Source organism: Equus asinus, chromosome 10 (genome assembly GCF_041296235.1).
Source record: "Equus asinus isolate D_3611 breed Donkey chromosome 10, EquAss-T2T_v2, whole genome shotgun sequence".
NCBI lineage: Eukaryota > Metazoa > Chordata > Mammalia > Perissodactyla > Equidae > Equus > Equus asinus.
In genome coordinates, this window is record NC_091799.1 from 31,792,256 (window position 1) to 31,805,208 (window position 12,953).

A 12,953-nucleotide genomic window follows, 5' to 3' on the forward strand; every position below is an offset into this window, starting at 1 on the left:
GTTTTCAGATCAGCAATCCACAGCTCCTGCCACAAATATTTAAATGCAGTACAAGAGCATTGTTTAAGGGAATCCTATGGTAAAACCAAGCACCATTCCTGATTGATTTAACGTTCATTCAGCTTTTATTTTTCTATTTTTATTTTTTTCTTGGTCAGGTGGCATTTTAATAGGCTTGAAATAAAACACCTGTCTTTCGAGAGTATCAAGAGCCATATGTGGGCCATCGCAGAAAGCAGAGGCACAGCACTTGGGGCCTTGGGGGAAGCAACAGGCTGAGCAGGAGGTCAGCGATGGCTGAAGAATCCTTGAGGATGGTTATATTTAAACGGCTTCATCCTCCTGGGACCCCTGAAAAGCCAGAGACACATCTTCTCCTGGGGAAATTCCTTGGGCCCCTCAACACTATTGTCATGGTTCTCCGTCTCCAAGTAGATGTCCAGCAGCATGCATTGGTGCTGCAGCTGATTGGTCAAGAACTGTTGGCTGGGCCGGGGGCCACACAGCTTCTTGTAGTACATGGTGACCTCACTCTCCATGGCCCGAATATTGTCATCCTTGCTGTTGGTTTCCTCCCCTTTCCAGCTGAGACAGATCTGGATAATGGGTGGGATGGAGGAGTAGCCAGGATTCAGCACCACAGTAGGCTGGAGTTGGCTGTGCCTCTTTCCACAAGAGCCATGTAGCAGAGATTGGTGTCTCCAGCCAGTCCCACCTCCACAATGTCTTTCATGAAATGCACCTCCATGTAATCTTGATGGGTAATCATCACCCACTTCACCAGGTGAGAGACAATCTTTGCAGGGAAAAGGGATTGGCAATCACTGGTAACTGGGACAATGCCATGTTCCAAGGATGCAAATTGTTTGTGGAGGCTCAGGAGAGACTGCACCCTGGTCTTCAGCAGCTTCATGGTGGTCTCCAAGTGGCTGGCGCTCAGCGAGTGGTCAGCAGTCACTGTGTGCAGGAGCCATTCTTTTGGGAAGTGGAGGCCACCGAGCTTCTGTACCCACAAATAGACGAGACCTAGGTTAAGTACATAGTCTCTCAAAGTCAGGATGCCAACTTTGCCAAACTGATACTGATTGGCTGGATTCCGAGTTTTCTTTCCATGATCCCCAGGACACAAACAGCTCAGGACTGAGTCAGGAGACAGCAAGTCACCTGCACTGATGGGGGTGATCAGATCCGTGGCGGTAGTCACTTTAGCTTTGACCGTCATGATGTTGAGGTTCATGAGGTAGTAGAAAGTCAGGTGAAGCACATTGTCATCTTGGGAGACCTCAGGAGGCTTAAAAAGAGCCTTGGCTTCATCCACACTGCCTTCAATCACCATGGACAATGTCTTATCACAGTCCTACCCACATGCAGTGGCCTGGACAAGGAGGACGTAGAGGGGAGGCGGCAGGTGTCTGGCTGTCTCATATTGCTTGTGAACCTGGTCGAAAGGCATGAACAGGTACCCTTGCACTGGGAGGGAAGCCTGCATGAGGCGAGGCTGGAGGCTGCTCCAGTACTCCTCCTTCACCTCGCTCTCCTTGAAGATCTTCTCCTTGTTGGCCAAGCACTCTCGGCACATCTCCGCTAGGCTTTTTCACTGCTCCAGGCCCCAGTCCAGGCGTGCGAGGGTTTGCTGGTGAGGGTCTTCCATGGTGACTTCAGCCTTGCTGATATCTGGAGGAGCCTCCTTATAAAACTTCTCTAAATCAACCAGATCAATTTCTTCATGCTTTGACTTAAACTCCAGACACTTGACGATCTCTTCTGCAGGTGCATCGCCTCATACAACAGGTTCTGGAGCTGCAGGTGATAGGCATCTACTTTCTGCTTGGCCTCGTGGGTTTGATCTCTCCCTTTCTTCAACCTGTTGTGGGCTAATCTGTGAAGCCTCTTCAGGCTCATGAAATGCGCACAGCCCTGGATCCTCCGATCTTCTATCTCAACTGCCACATGCTTGCCTCCCCGGCTCTTCAGGTCCTGAATCTTAGCCATGAGCTTCTGCAGCTCCCGGCAGGTGTACTTGTACAGCTCATAGTCTCTGCCAGGGTCCCACAGGCCCACCTCAGCCTCCTCACTGTAGTATTTACCTTCCTGCTCAGTCAGAATGATTGCGCTTCCCTTCAGCTGGGGCTCCGTCACTTCGGATCACTTTGGGCTTCCGTTTGTTGCTTGATTCTGATGATGTGGTTGTTAGATGAGGTCAGGAGGAAACAGCAGAGACGTCAGGGGTTGTTGTGGACAGTAACACAGGAGGCACTCCACTGGGGAAGGTGATAGAGATGATCTGGCCTTAGGTGGCACGTGGGTGATCTTAATGTTGAACACCGCATGGGGCCCAGGACCTCTCAGCTTTTATTTTTGCCTGGGTTTTCTTTCATCAAGTCCCTCGATGGACTGCATCACATCTCTTGGGTATTTCTGCAGCCTTGACCTTACTGTTTCAGTGTTTACAGGCTGTCCTGGCTATGTTCATGCTGACCACCAAAACTGTGGTAGATTTGAAATGGAAGTGAATAATCAGAGTGGGGAATGGTCAGCTCAGATCTTAGTAGATAAGATCATCCTCAACATTGGTTTCTGATCATAGACTTCAGTTCCATGCTCTCTTTCTACTCCTGTGACCCAATAAATATGTATTAGTAGGTCACTACCCAAAAGTAATATTTCTGTTTACAACAGGATTTTCTATAAGGTTCCTGCTAATAGCAAGAATCCCTAGTGCTTTTAAGAGAGTGTTTAGTGCACGATCATTCCAAACATGACCCTGTGTATCAGGTGCTATAGTAGGTACAGGGGTGAACAAGAAAGACATCTCCACCAGAAGCAGAGAGTTACGATATGGTGCTACGATCTAAGAGTGCAGAGTTAGCCGTGGTGGTAGGATGGCTAGAGATGGTGTGTGCAGCAGTGGTGGCTGACTCTCTCCTCAGCATCATAGCCCAGGGAGAGCAGGGTTCATTTTGAAAACCCGGTTGCTCATAGGCTGCCATCTATTCTCGGAAAGAATCAAATGGAGTGAATAAAGTGTGCAGCCTTTGCCACCATTTATCAAGCTCAGTTCCTCCATCTCAGGGGCAGGAAAACCTACAGCCAGCCCATGATGGCTAAAGTTATATAGGCCTCAAGATACAAATGACTAGATACCGGTTGAATAGGAACCAGGAATGAGCGCCCAGGGGCTGGGATGACTTTTTAGAGCAGGTCACAGATAGAATGCCACAGCTCCTATGGTCACTGTCTTGTGCACAGCTCCTCCCCTGACACTAGCTACCTTCTGTTGTAGGGGGTGCAGGAGTGGGCCAGTAGCACAAGGCAGAAATAAGCCATGGCTTTTAACAAGTCCCAGCTGGGAGCATAGGAGCCTAACTTATAGGATTCCTCTCACCCGGAATCCTCTTCCCACACACTCTCCATATCTCCATACCCTCCTGAACTTTCGAGACCTTCCACAACTCCCACCTTCTCCAGTAACAATTCTCTGATCCCACCAGCCCAGTGTGTGCCAGACACCATGCTGAGGGTTCTACGCACATCATCCCATTGAATCCCTACAGCAATCTATAGGCGGATCTTCCCCCATTAAGAGGAAGTGAAGACTCAGAGAGGCTAAATCGGTCCTCGTGGCTTCAAAATGGCCGAGATAGGAATGAAGCCCAGGTCTACATGACTCCAAGGCCTGTGTTCTTAAGCACTTTCGACATGACGCCACCTCCCTAGCATCACCCCCTTTCTGACCTACAGTGGTCTGGTCTTGGTCCCACTCAGTTGGGTTATTTCATATGCTTGTAGAATTAAGTTTTTATTGAGGATATGAAGCATTTCTCCACCTTCACTGAAAGTTGCTTGAAGGAAGGGATGACATCTTGTATTTACCCATTTCTCTAATGGGGCCTATGGTATAGTGAGGTACACATAGTGATTGAACAGTTGTTCATTCATTGTGGGGAAAGGAAAGGCTGCACGGGTTGAGTTCAGAGGATACAGAAAAAGAGTTAAAATGTACTGAATATCAGACACCATACTTTAAAGACATTATTTTATTCAACGCTATTTTAATCAACTCTGTTTTAACACTTTGTGATATCTACCAAAGATATTATCTTTGGTAGAGACAGTTTCTTCGTTTCTGAGGCTAGTAAAAGTGGAGTAACTCACCTAATTCTGTACATGATGTGAGCGGTGGAACACAGATTCCCCACACATTCCATTTCCTGGTTATACTCCATTCTTGCTACACATTATTGGCTTTCTGGTTGCAAGCCAGATCCACAGTTAAGTCTGCTTTCAAAAGGCAGCCCTTTACAGAATCCACCATTTTACTTGAGTATGTGTTGTGAGAAATTGAAAGTCACTAAGTAGATCTAAAAGATATGGGACTGCCAAGTTTCAAAAGGGCAGGAACAATCCTTGGCCTCACACCGGGGAATGATGGACCACTTCATGGAGTGGGAGGAGGAAAGATGGTGCCCCGGGGACAAATATCTGGACCCAGAATGGATATAAAGAGAGAGGAGCTGGGGAGTGGAGCCACCATCAGGGAAAGACTCACTGCCGGTGACTATAGAGGAGTCAGTGCTGTCCCCGGCCAGGATGAAGCTGCTGTTGCTGTGTCTGGGGCTGATTCTTGTCTGTGCCCAACAGGAAGAAAACAGTGATGTTCCGCTAAGAAACTTCGATATTTCAAAGGTAGAGTCGGTAGAGCAGAGTGACTTTTGACTGTGGGGGGCAGTCTGGAGGATTCTGAAGCAAGGTGGCCCTGCTGGAGGGCAGGAGTTGCTCGACATATTAGACAAAAGGAGTGGCTGCAGACCTTGAACTAAGAGAATTGTACCATGTTAAAGAATGACAATAGGGCCAGCCCCATGGATGAGTGGTTAAGTTGGCATGCTCTGCTTCAGTGGCCCAGGGTTTCACCAGTTCAGATCACAGGCACGGTCCTAGCACCGCTCATCAAGCCATGCTGAGGCAGCATCCCACGTAGCACAACCAGAAGGACCTACTGCTAGGATATAAAACTATATACTGGAGGCTTTGGGGAGAAGAAGAAGAAGGGGGGGAAAAAAGAAGAAGATTGGCAACACATATTAGGTCAGGTGCCAATCTTTAAAAAAAAAAAAAAGAATGACAACACTTCGGGACTTCCATTCTCACGGGAAAGAGCCCTAGATGTGGTGCTAATTGACCTGAGTTCTAATTCCAACTTCACATCAGCATTATGAGTCCTGGCCCACAGGACCGAGTTCAAGAAGACAAGTGTTCGTGTGGTATCCCCTCCCCTCTTTTCTTACCCAATCATTTCACCGATGTATTGCAGATTTCAGGAGAGTGGTATTCCATTTTCGTGGCCTCAGACATCAAGGAAAAGGTAGAAGAAGATGGTAGCATGAGGATTTTTGTGGAAAACATCCAGCCCTTGGACAACTCTTCTCTGTACTTTAAATTTCAAAGAAAGTAAGTATGGCCTTTTTTACTTGGGAGAGGAAAAATAGAAGCCTGCGTATGGTCTTGGACCTCTATACACACACACACACACACACACAAACACACACACACACACATGCATTCTGGGCCAATATCCCAAATCAGAGTCCCTCATCTGGCACTGATCTAGGGCTTGATGAACCTGGGGCTTTTCTAGATTCAGAGATAAGGATTGGTGACAAGAATAAACTTAAATGGCAGTAAAGGAGGTAAGGAGTAAAGAGGTATCAGAATCATCAACAGTGTGGCCCAATTGCATAGATTAAGAGCATAGCATGTGTGATCAACAGCCTATCTACCTCTTGAATCTCACTTACTAGTTGTGTGACCAAGAAAACTCATCTCTTTCCACCTCCAATTTTCCCTTGGATAAAAGAGGATGATAATGATTCTCTCTCATGGTTTTTTGTGAAGACCAAGTGAGGTAATGTTTATTTATCTGAGAGGCTGGCACATGGTGAGCACTCAGCCAGTTATCAAGACAAGTAGCTGTAATAACAGTAATGGTGGGAAGTAATGGTAGAGCAACAGGGGTAGGAGTAGTTGAGTCATTCTCAAAGTATCAAATAGAGTGAATGATGGAAATAAAAGCTCTTTGAAAACTGCACAAAAAAATGTTAAACAGTTAAGTGGAATAAGAAACTCAAGTTATGGGTAGAGTGTGAGGGACCCGCCACATCAATCTCCTGGGCATCAGCTCATTGTGTTTTACAGGGGAAATGAAGAGTGTAGTGGATTTTCTTTGGTTGCTGACAAAACAGAAGAGGATGCTATATATAGTGTTATCTGTAAGTATACAAAACATGTCTTCCTAAAGTCTACTTTCAACTGCAACTAAACTCTAATATCTTCAAGATCTTGCTCAATTACTAATCAATGCTTATTTAGGTAATGTAATGGAGGCCATCTAATAGCTAGTATTCTGAATTTGGGAGATCATTATGCATAAAAGCCAATGCCTGGCACATAATACCATCAGATAAAGAAGGCAATTGGTCATATGTACCTCCTGCAACAAAAGAGAATTGGCAAAAAAAACAAAAGTAAATTGGCAGGACAGCTTCTCCTTCCCCGCCCACTTTCTGATGACACCTGGTGGCCATTGCCACAGCACACTGCTCAGGATATTGCACTGGGTGTATCATGCCAGAGGGACTTAGAGAGAGGACAGAGACACACTGTTGACACAGATGGCCAAGAGAGCTAGCTGAGTCTCAGGGAACATGACAGAGGGTGAGTTACCACTGCAGCTGAAGTTTTCTACCATAGTAGTCTATCTTCCAGTATCCCTTAGAAGTTGCCTCTTGAAGCCCAGGGAGATGCAAATGGGAGGCATTAGCTATCACTGTCTATCTCTTCCAGGATATGCACTTGCATTTGGTTAGTGGGAGAGAATAAGTAAAGCATTTTATTGGCTTCCCATGGACCAAAGAAGTTCTGAGCTGTGTTCTGTTTCCTCCACAGATGATGGATACAATGTATTTCGCATAAATGAATTTGTCAATTCTAACTATATTATTATTCAGCTGGTGAATTTCAGCAAGAACAGACCATACCAAAAGTTGGACTTCTTTGGTAGAGTATTTTCATGCTGACACTCATCTTGGGGTGGGGAGAGAGGGGAAGGGAGGAAGCCTGGAGAGAAAGTGGTCCTCCCAATCTTATCCTGGGATGTCTCTCCTCCTCTGAAGACAGATGCTCACCTTTGGTAAGCCCTCAGGTTCAGTGATGGGAAGATGATGAAATCTCTCATCATGCCAGAAGGAGATTCTAAAGATGTCAAATTCAAGACAGGTTATATCCCATCCCCAAGACTCCGCCTAAGCACCCAATCAGTGCCATCCATCCTCCCATCCATCTGGAGCCCCATGCCCCTCATGAGCCTCAGTGACAAATATACAGGACACAGTAGTTACTGTCACTCTTCCTACAGCCCGAGAACCAGATGTGAGTCCAGAACTCAAGGAAGAATTTGTGAAAATTGCCCAAAGACAAGGAATTTTTGAGGAAAAGATATTTGACCTGACCCAAACTGGTAAGTTCAGCTATCTCTGGTTTTCTCTTCCTAAATTCCATTTTACTGAAAGGAGAAATTGAAGAGAAAGGGACCTTTAATCAGTCCCCTTTGTCCTAACCTTGAGAATCATTTGGTTTCTCTCTGGGAAATAAACTGCGGTTGGTTTGAATGCCCTCTGCTCTGCCTCTACAGATCGCTGTTTTCCGACCCGAGGGAGCGAAGTGGCCTAGGCCTCCAGGTTGGTGATCTCTGGTGGTGAGGGGGTGGCCAAGGGATCAGTGCCTTCCAAAAGTATTAGGGGGTTATATCTAAAGATTACAATAAAAATAATGTGGTAAGGCAGCTTGTGGAGAGAGCCTGGTTATTTGGAGTTGGAGGACCAGGGTTCAGGATCACTCCTACCATGAGCTTCTGAGCAAATGATCTAAGCAATTAAAAGGGAAACAATGATGTCTACTGACAGATTTCCTGTGTGGATAATAATGCTGGGGACAAGGGCTCAACGATTGACAATGTGCTAACAATCATTACGACAAAGTTTTAAATGGGAAAAGAGTAATAGGGTGTGAGTATGACACTCAAATACATTCTGTGTTTGTGGTCCGTCTTCCAAGCCCAGAAGGGCATCTCACCCTCCAATTTGTGGTAAACATGCCTTCCTTTGATCTCTGCACGGCCTTAACTTCTAATCTGAGAATAGAGCTGTCTCTCCTTCCAGTTGTCTTCTGATCTGGAAAATAGACTCTGAGTTTCCTCATCTGCTTCCTGCCTCAGATTTACTGTGGGGCTTCATTCAGGCAACATATGTGGAAGCCTTAGCCACTATAGCTTGCACAAAGTCAGCACTTAATCAAAGGTAGCTATGGCTTTGGACATTATTTTTCAATTTATCAAAAATTCTTCAAAACTTCTAATGCTAAAGATGACTGAAAAGAGCTTAGGATCCTTCATTACTTCCATTCTTTGTTTCATAGACTCAGTTGAGGAAAGGTTAAGATGGGATTAGCAATAGAAAAAGAAGTTACTTACTCAATGTCCTCCCTCCCACTATTCTGGCAAATAACATAGATTAGACTGCAAGTTGATATCTGTTTCTTCGCCATTTTTCTCTGTAATATAAAGTTTCTTTGCCTTCATTTCAATCCAAGACGTGCTTAATACATTTCTGTGTTTTCTTTCTCATCGGCTTATGTAGCTGAGTGAGAGTGAATACTTCCTCACCTGGGCTCCAGGATCTTCCCTCCGTGATCCCCATGACATCTTGTGACAAGTTCTGTCACCTGATTTCCATCACTATCGCACGTGAAGGCATTATCTCTGCATCTTCAGGATCTTCCCTAATTGTCTAGGAAGACTCCTCAACTCACCAAGAATCAAGGTTTTTCCCAAATTCCCCACTCTCTCTGCCATGCCCAGAACTCGACCATGCTGAGACCTTCCTCTACCTGATCAATAAATGATTAGCCTTGCAGTCATGTGACTTGTCTTTGTGTGTGTGAGAGATGTGGGGCCGACAGCAAGCGAATGAGGGGACTTCCTTGGCCCTGTACCCATAACCCTCCTCTAGCTTCTCAGAATCTTCCCTGAGTTTCAGGATTCTCCCTCCTCCACGGTAATTCTCTGTCCCTGTGAGGGCTGCTTGCCCTTTGATGTGCCTATTTCTTAGTGAGCTGCTGAGACAAACTATAAGACTTGTCCTATAATTTGCCCCATCCTACAATTCTCTTTTTCAATGAATTACTGAGAGACAGATGCCACTGAGGCTGATACCACCTGGACATGTTTCAGAGCATGCCTCCACATCCCAGCTTCTCTGTGTCATCCATCCTATGAGATGGCCCGTGTCCTTTCATACTCTTGGGAAACCTCCTTCAACCACTGCTGTTACCTACGGTGAACATATTCAGTGAGATTCCATGACATGTGAGCAATACCTATCCTCAGCAACCTGTACTTGGTACAGTCAGGAGGCATCAAGCAGGCTAAATGTTATTAACTTCTCCTTTGGACGGCTTGCAGTCTTTGGAGAAAGGAAAATTAAAGATCGTGCTCCACTTATCATCCTTTCCCAAGACTGTAAATGTTACACACGGGTGTTGGGGCAAAACAAGACATGGGCGGGGTGCAAAATAATGCAGAAAGAATGACTCAGTCATTATGGACATAAGGTTATGGAGAGAAGGCTTTCTAGGCATCTGATGCTCCCCATGTCTTACCCCACCTCCAGATTACAAGAATGTTAGGTTCAGGCTTATGGCTCCTGACTTAACCACTTGGTCTGGTTTGCTGAAATATGGCAAAAGGCTATGCAGAAAATCAATCAGTCATATTGGAATCTTTCATTTACAAATATTGGCATTTAAGGGTCAGAACAGCTGATACCCAGAAGGGCATGGCCTAGCATTTCCTTGATATAGTTGAGAACGTTAACTACAATAGCAAGCAATGCAATGAGGACCACATTGATGGAGAAAATGGCTGGGTAGTACCACAGGTCAGGAAACTGCAGCCCAGAGGGAGGCACAAAAAGACCCTCAGCTGATCCCAGGTCAAGATGGCAGCTTGAGCTCACATTGAATCCTACCCTCCAACTCCAGACGTTTTAAGCAAATGAGGCATGAAATGTTAAGAACACTCAACAGTAAGGAGTGAAAAGGTTTGTAGATCAAAGACAGAGTGGTTCTTTCCAGAAGAAAAGAAAGAAAGAAAACAGATGGGAATGATGTGGGTAAACACGCCAGAGCAGCACTGTCTTCTGGGTTCTGAGTACAGATCTGGGTCACACGTGCAGGGTTGGAGGCAAGCGTCACAACGGCCAGGTGGGGATGCAGCTGAAAATGCATACCTCTGAGAAGCAGGGGCTGAGTGAGAATGAACTTAAAGACAGCCTCTCTCCCCCACCTGGGGTCTCAGAAAGAAGCTGACTGCCTGTGGCCCACAAACAAGGTACCACCCCCGACTTGAGAAAGAAAAACAGCAGCCACTGCTATCCTGGAACTGGCCTGACTCTCATAGCTAGGCTTCCATGTTATCACAGGCTGGCCTGATGCTCACGGCTAGGCCACATTGTTTTGCTGGGTGGAAACAATCTCATAAAACATCAACATCACACAAAGTCACTCCAAGATCATTGTGCAATCTACAAACATGCCCCTCTCTCTGCTAGAATGAGTGACTGCTACTTCTTTACTGATTACAGCTTTATCCTCATGCTTATCTCCACTCCCTATAGACAAGATTTATTGGGATATCCAATCACAGACTGGCCCCTGCTTTCCAATAGCACCCAATCTAGAGCTTCCTTAGATCCTCCCCAAATCCTATAGTAGGTTCTTCCTAACACTCTCTCACTGAGATACCCATGGTTCCTAATGGTGAGCATTCTTCCTAGCTGTGATAATAACCCAGCTTATTCAACTACAGAGATGTCGCTGGTGGTCTTTGGTGAAAGAGTATTAACATTTTTAGGACTAGAACACAAGCCCACTCTGGGCATGTGCTGCCTGGAATTCTGGGAAGCACCAAACTAAACCACAAATGCAGGGCCTGGTTCAATGCTATGCATTCTGTAGCGGCTGGGACACAAGATGCCTCCAGGGATCTTGGTCTGAGCAACTGGAAAGATGGAATTGCCATTTACTCCAGTCAGCTGGAAGACCCAGCTTAGTGGGAAAAGACAAATATCTCAGTTCTGGACATTTCATTAGTTTATCTAGCTAGGCTGCTATAAAAAAAGAGACCCAACCATAATCCAGTATGGTTTAATGAAGACAGAATTAATTTTGCTCTCCTAGGAACAATCTGAAGTAAGTGTTCCAAGTTGGCTGGCAGCTCTGTCCCATGTAGTCATTCAGGAGCCCTGTTCTTTCTATCTTGTTCTCCACCAACCCTAGGACATTGTCCTCACCTGCGTGGTTAAAGCGGAGATGCAAGAAGTAAGGGAAAAGAGAATGTGATGGAGGAGTGGTCGTATGCCCACTGTCCTCTGTGGCCCCTGGCTCTGTGAGGTTCTTCCTTGTCACTTATCCCCCATGGCCACATCCATTTCCTGCTTGTGCAGGTTTGGAGAGACTATTTTGAGGATTAAAGAGTCACATGCTGTTGCTATAGGCCTGATCTAAATGTCTTTTGGCCATGCAAATTCCTCAAAAACTTGATAGGTTTTGGCTGTATTTGCCTCTTGACTTCTCCATGTGCAGATAACCAGATCCCAAAAATCTTATCTGGACATAGAGTTAAGCTTGGAAACTCTGGTGTTTTTCTAGATTGGGCTTTATGCCCTGCCCAGCCCATCTGCTTTTCTCAATTTGATGATGGCTACTTTGAAGCCATCTAAAACAATGGATCTGGGTGGGGTGAGCCCTTAATGCCTTCTTTGCCAGCAGGCTCACAACCTTTCATGACAGCAGCATTCTCTCCAAAGACCAGACTTCCACTTCACGGCTACTACTTACAACTGCTTCTCTTGGGGTAAAGAAGCAGTGACCCTTGCTCAACTTAGAGTGAGGCTTCAGGCAGAGGGGGCCTCCCTTTTCAAAGCTGTGCTACTTTCTCTCTCTGCTTGCAGCCTGGCTGGCTGTAGCCTTGGTTCCTCCCTCTTGCAAGTTTTGCTGAAAGCAGCAAGAAGTCCTGCACATGATACCAATATTCCAACACCTTGAATCTTTTCTATTTCTTCCCCTAGCTACAGCCTTTGTCAGCACATGGTCTGTTTTCCAAGGTACAGCAGGAACCATTTGACCAAATGTTTTCCCAACATGTAATGAGAGTTACCAGCTTTCCAGGCTGTGACAGCTGAATCCTTGATGCCCAACACCAGCCTTCCAGTAAACTGACCACATCTTTTAGGTTCTCTCAATTGCCTCAGCTAGCAAATCTTCACCATACCCCGTATACTTTGAACTGCCTTGGGTAATTAAAGTCATGATAAGGGCAGACATTGCAGTCATTATTGAAGATCCAGGTCAGTTAAAGGGCTTAAAACCTTTCGGGGAATCACTTCCTTCTCAGGTGCTGGGCTCCTGTAACAGGGCCATATGATCAACTCCCCAACTCTTTGGGACTTGGATCTGTATTTTCTCTTGTTCCTAGCTTATTGAGGCCCCTAACTTTGATAGCGTGACCCTCCCTAGAGGGAGAACAGGGCATTCTGATTTCTACAGAAAGGAATGCTTCAGTATCTTTGACCCTATTTCATAGGTCAAGAGCTCCAGAAACATTTTGGTGTCTCCTTTTCCTGATACTCCTTTTATGCCACACTTTTTTTTTTTTTTTTGGAAATGTTTCCCTCTTTGGCATTCAGCACCGAGAATGTGGCTCCAGTATCCAGCAAGAACTTTAACATGTTTTCCTCCTACTGCGGAGGTCACCCAGGACTCGTAGGGCCAACTGGGGAGCCCCACGGCCCTGTCACATCTCATCTTTAGTCAAGGGAAGGTGCCATGGCTTGGTCTGT

The 12,953-nt window shown here is 45.8% G+C and overlaps 1 protein-coding gene and 1 pseudogene across 2 annotated transcripts; one reads left to right on the plus strand and one right to left on the minus strand.

Annotated features, from left to right (window-relative positions):
* Positions 1-287: 287 nt before the first annotated feature.
* On the minus strand, positions 288-2,179 carry LOC106842739 (THO complex subunit 5 pseudogene; annotated as a pseudogene).
* A 2,342-nt stretch (positions 2,180-4,521) lies between these two features.
* On the plus strand, positions 4,522-8,973 carry LOC106842742 (major allergen Equ c 1-like). 2 transcript variants are annotated; one of them, XM_014859443.3, is made up of 7 exons: positions 4,522-4,686; positions 5,315-5,451; positions 6,196-6,269; positions 6,946-7,056; positions 7,415-7,516; positions 7,691-7,736; positions 8,694-8,973. In XM_014859443.3, exons 1-6 carry the CDS (start codon positions 4,591-4,593, stop codon positions 7,726-7,728), a joined length of 558 nt encoding a protein of 185 aa, XP_014714929.1. In that variant the 5' UTR covers positions 4,522-4,590; the 3' UTR covers positions 7,729-7,736; positions 8,694-8,973. The 2 variants fall into 2 exon arrangements, with proteins under 2 accessions (XP_014714929.1, XP_044634967.1); XM_044779032.2 differs by lacking the exon at positions 6,946-7,056.
* The last annotated feature ends 3,980 nt before the right edge of the window (positions 8,974-12,953 follow it).

Excerpts from the sequence above, each read along its gene's own strand:
- LOC106842742 (XM_014859443.3), top strand. The coding sequence starts at position 4,591 with ATGAAGCTGCTGTTGCTGTGTCTGGGGCTGATTCTTGTCTGTGCCCAA. Across the intron at positions 5,452-6,195 it reads TACTTTAAATTTCAAAGAAA|GGGAAATGAAGAGTGTAGTG; the intron begins GTAAGTATGGCC and ends TGTGTTTTACAG. Across the intron at positions 6,270-6,945 it reads TGCTATATATAGTGTTATCT|ATGATGGATACAATGTATTT; the intron begins GTAAGTATACAA and ends TTTCCTCCACAG.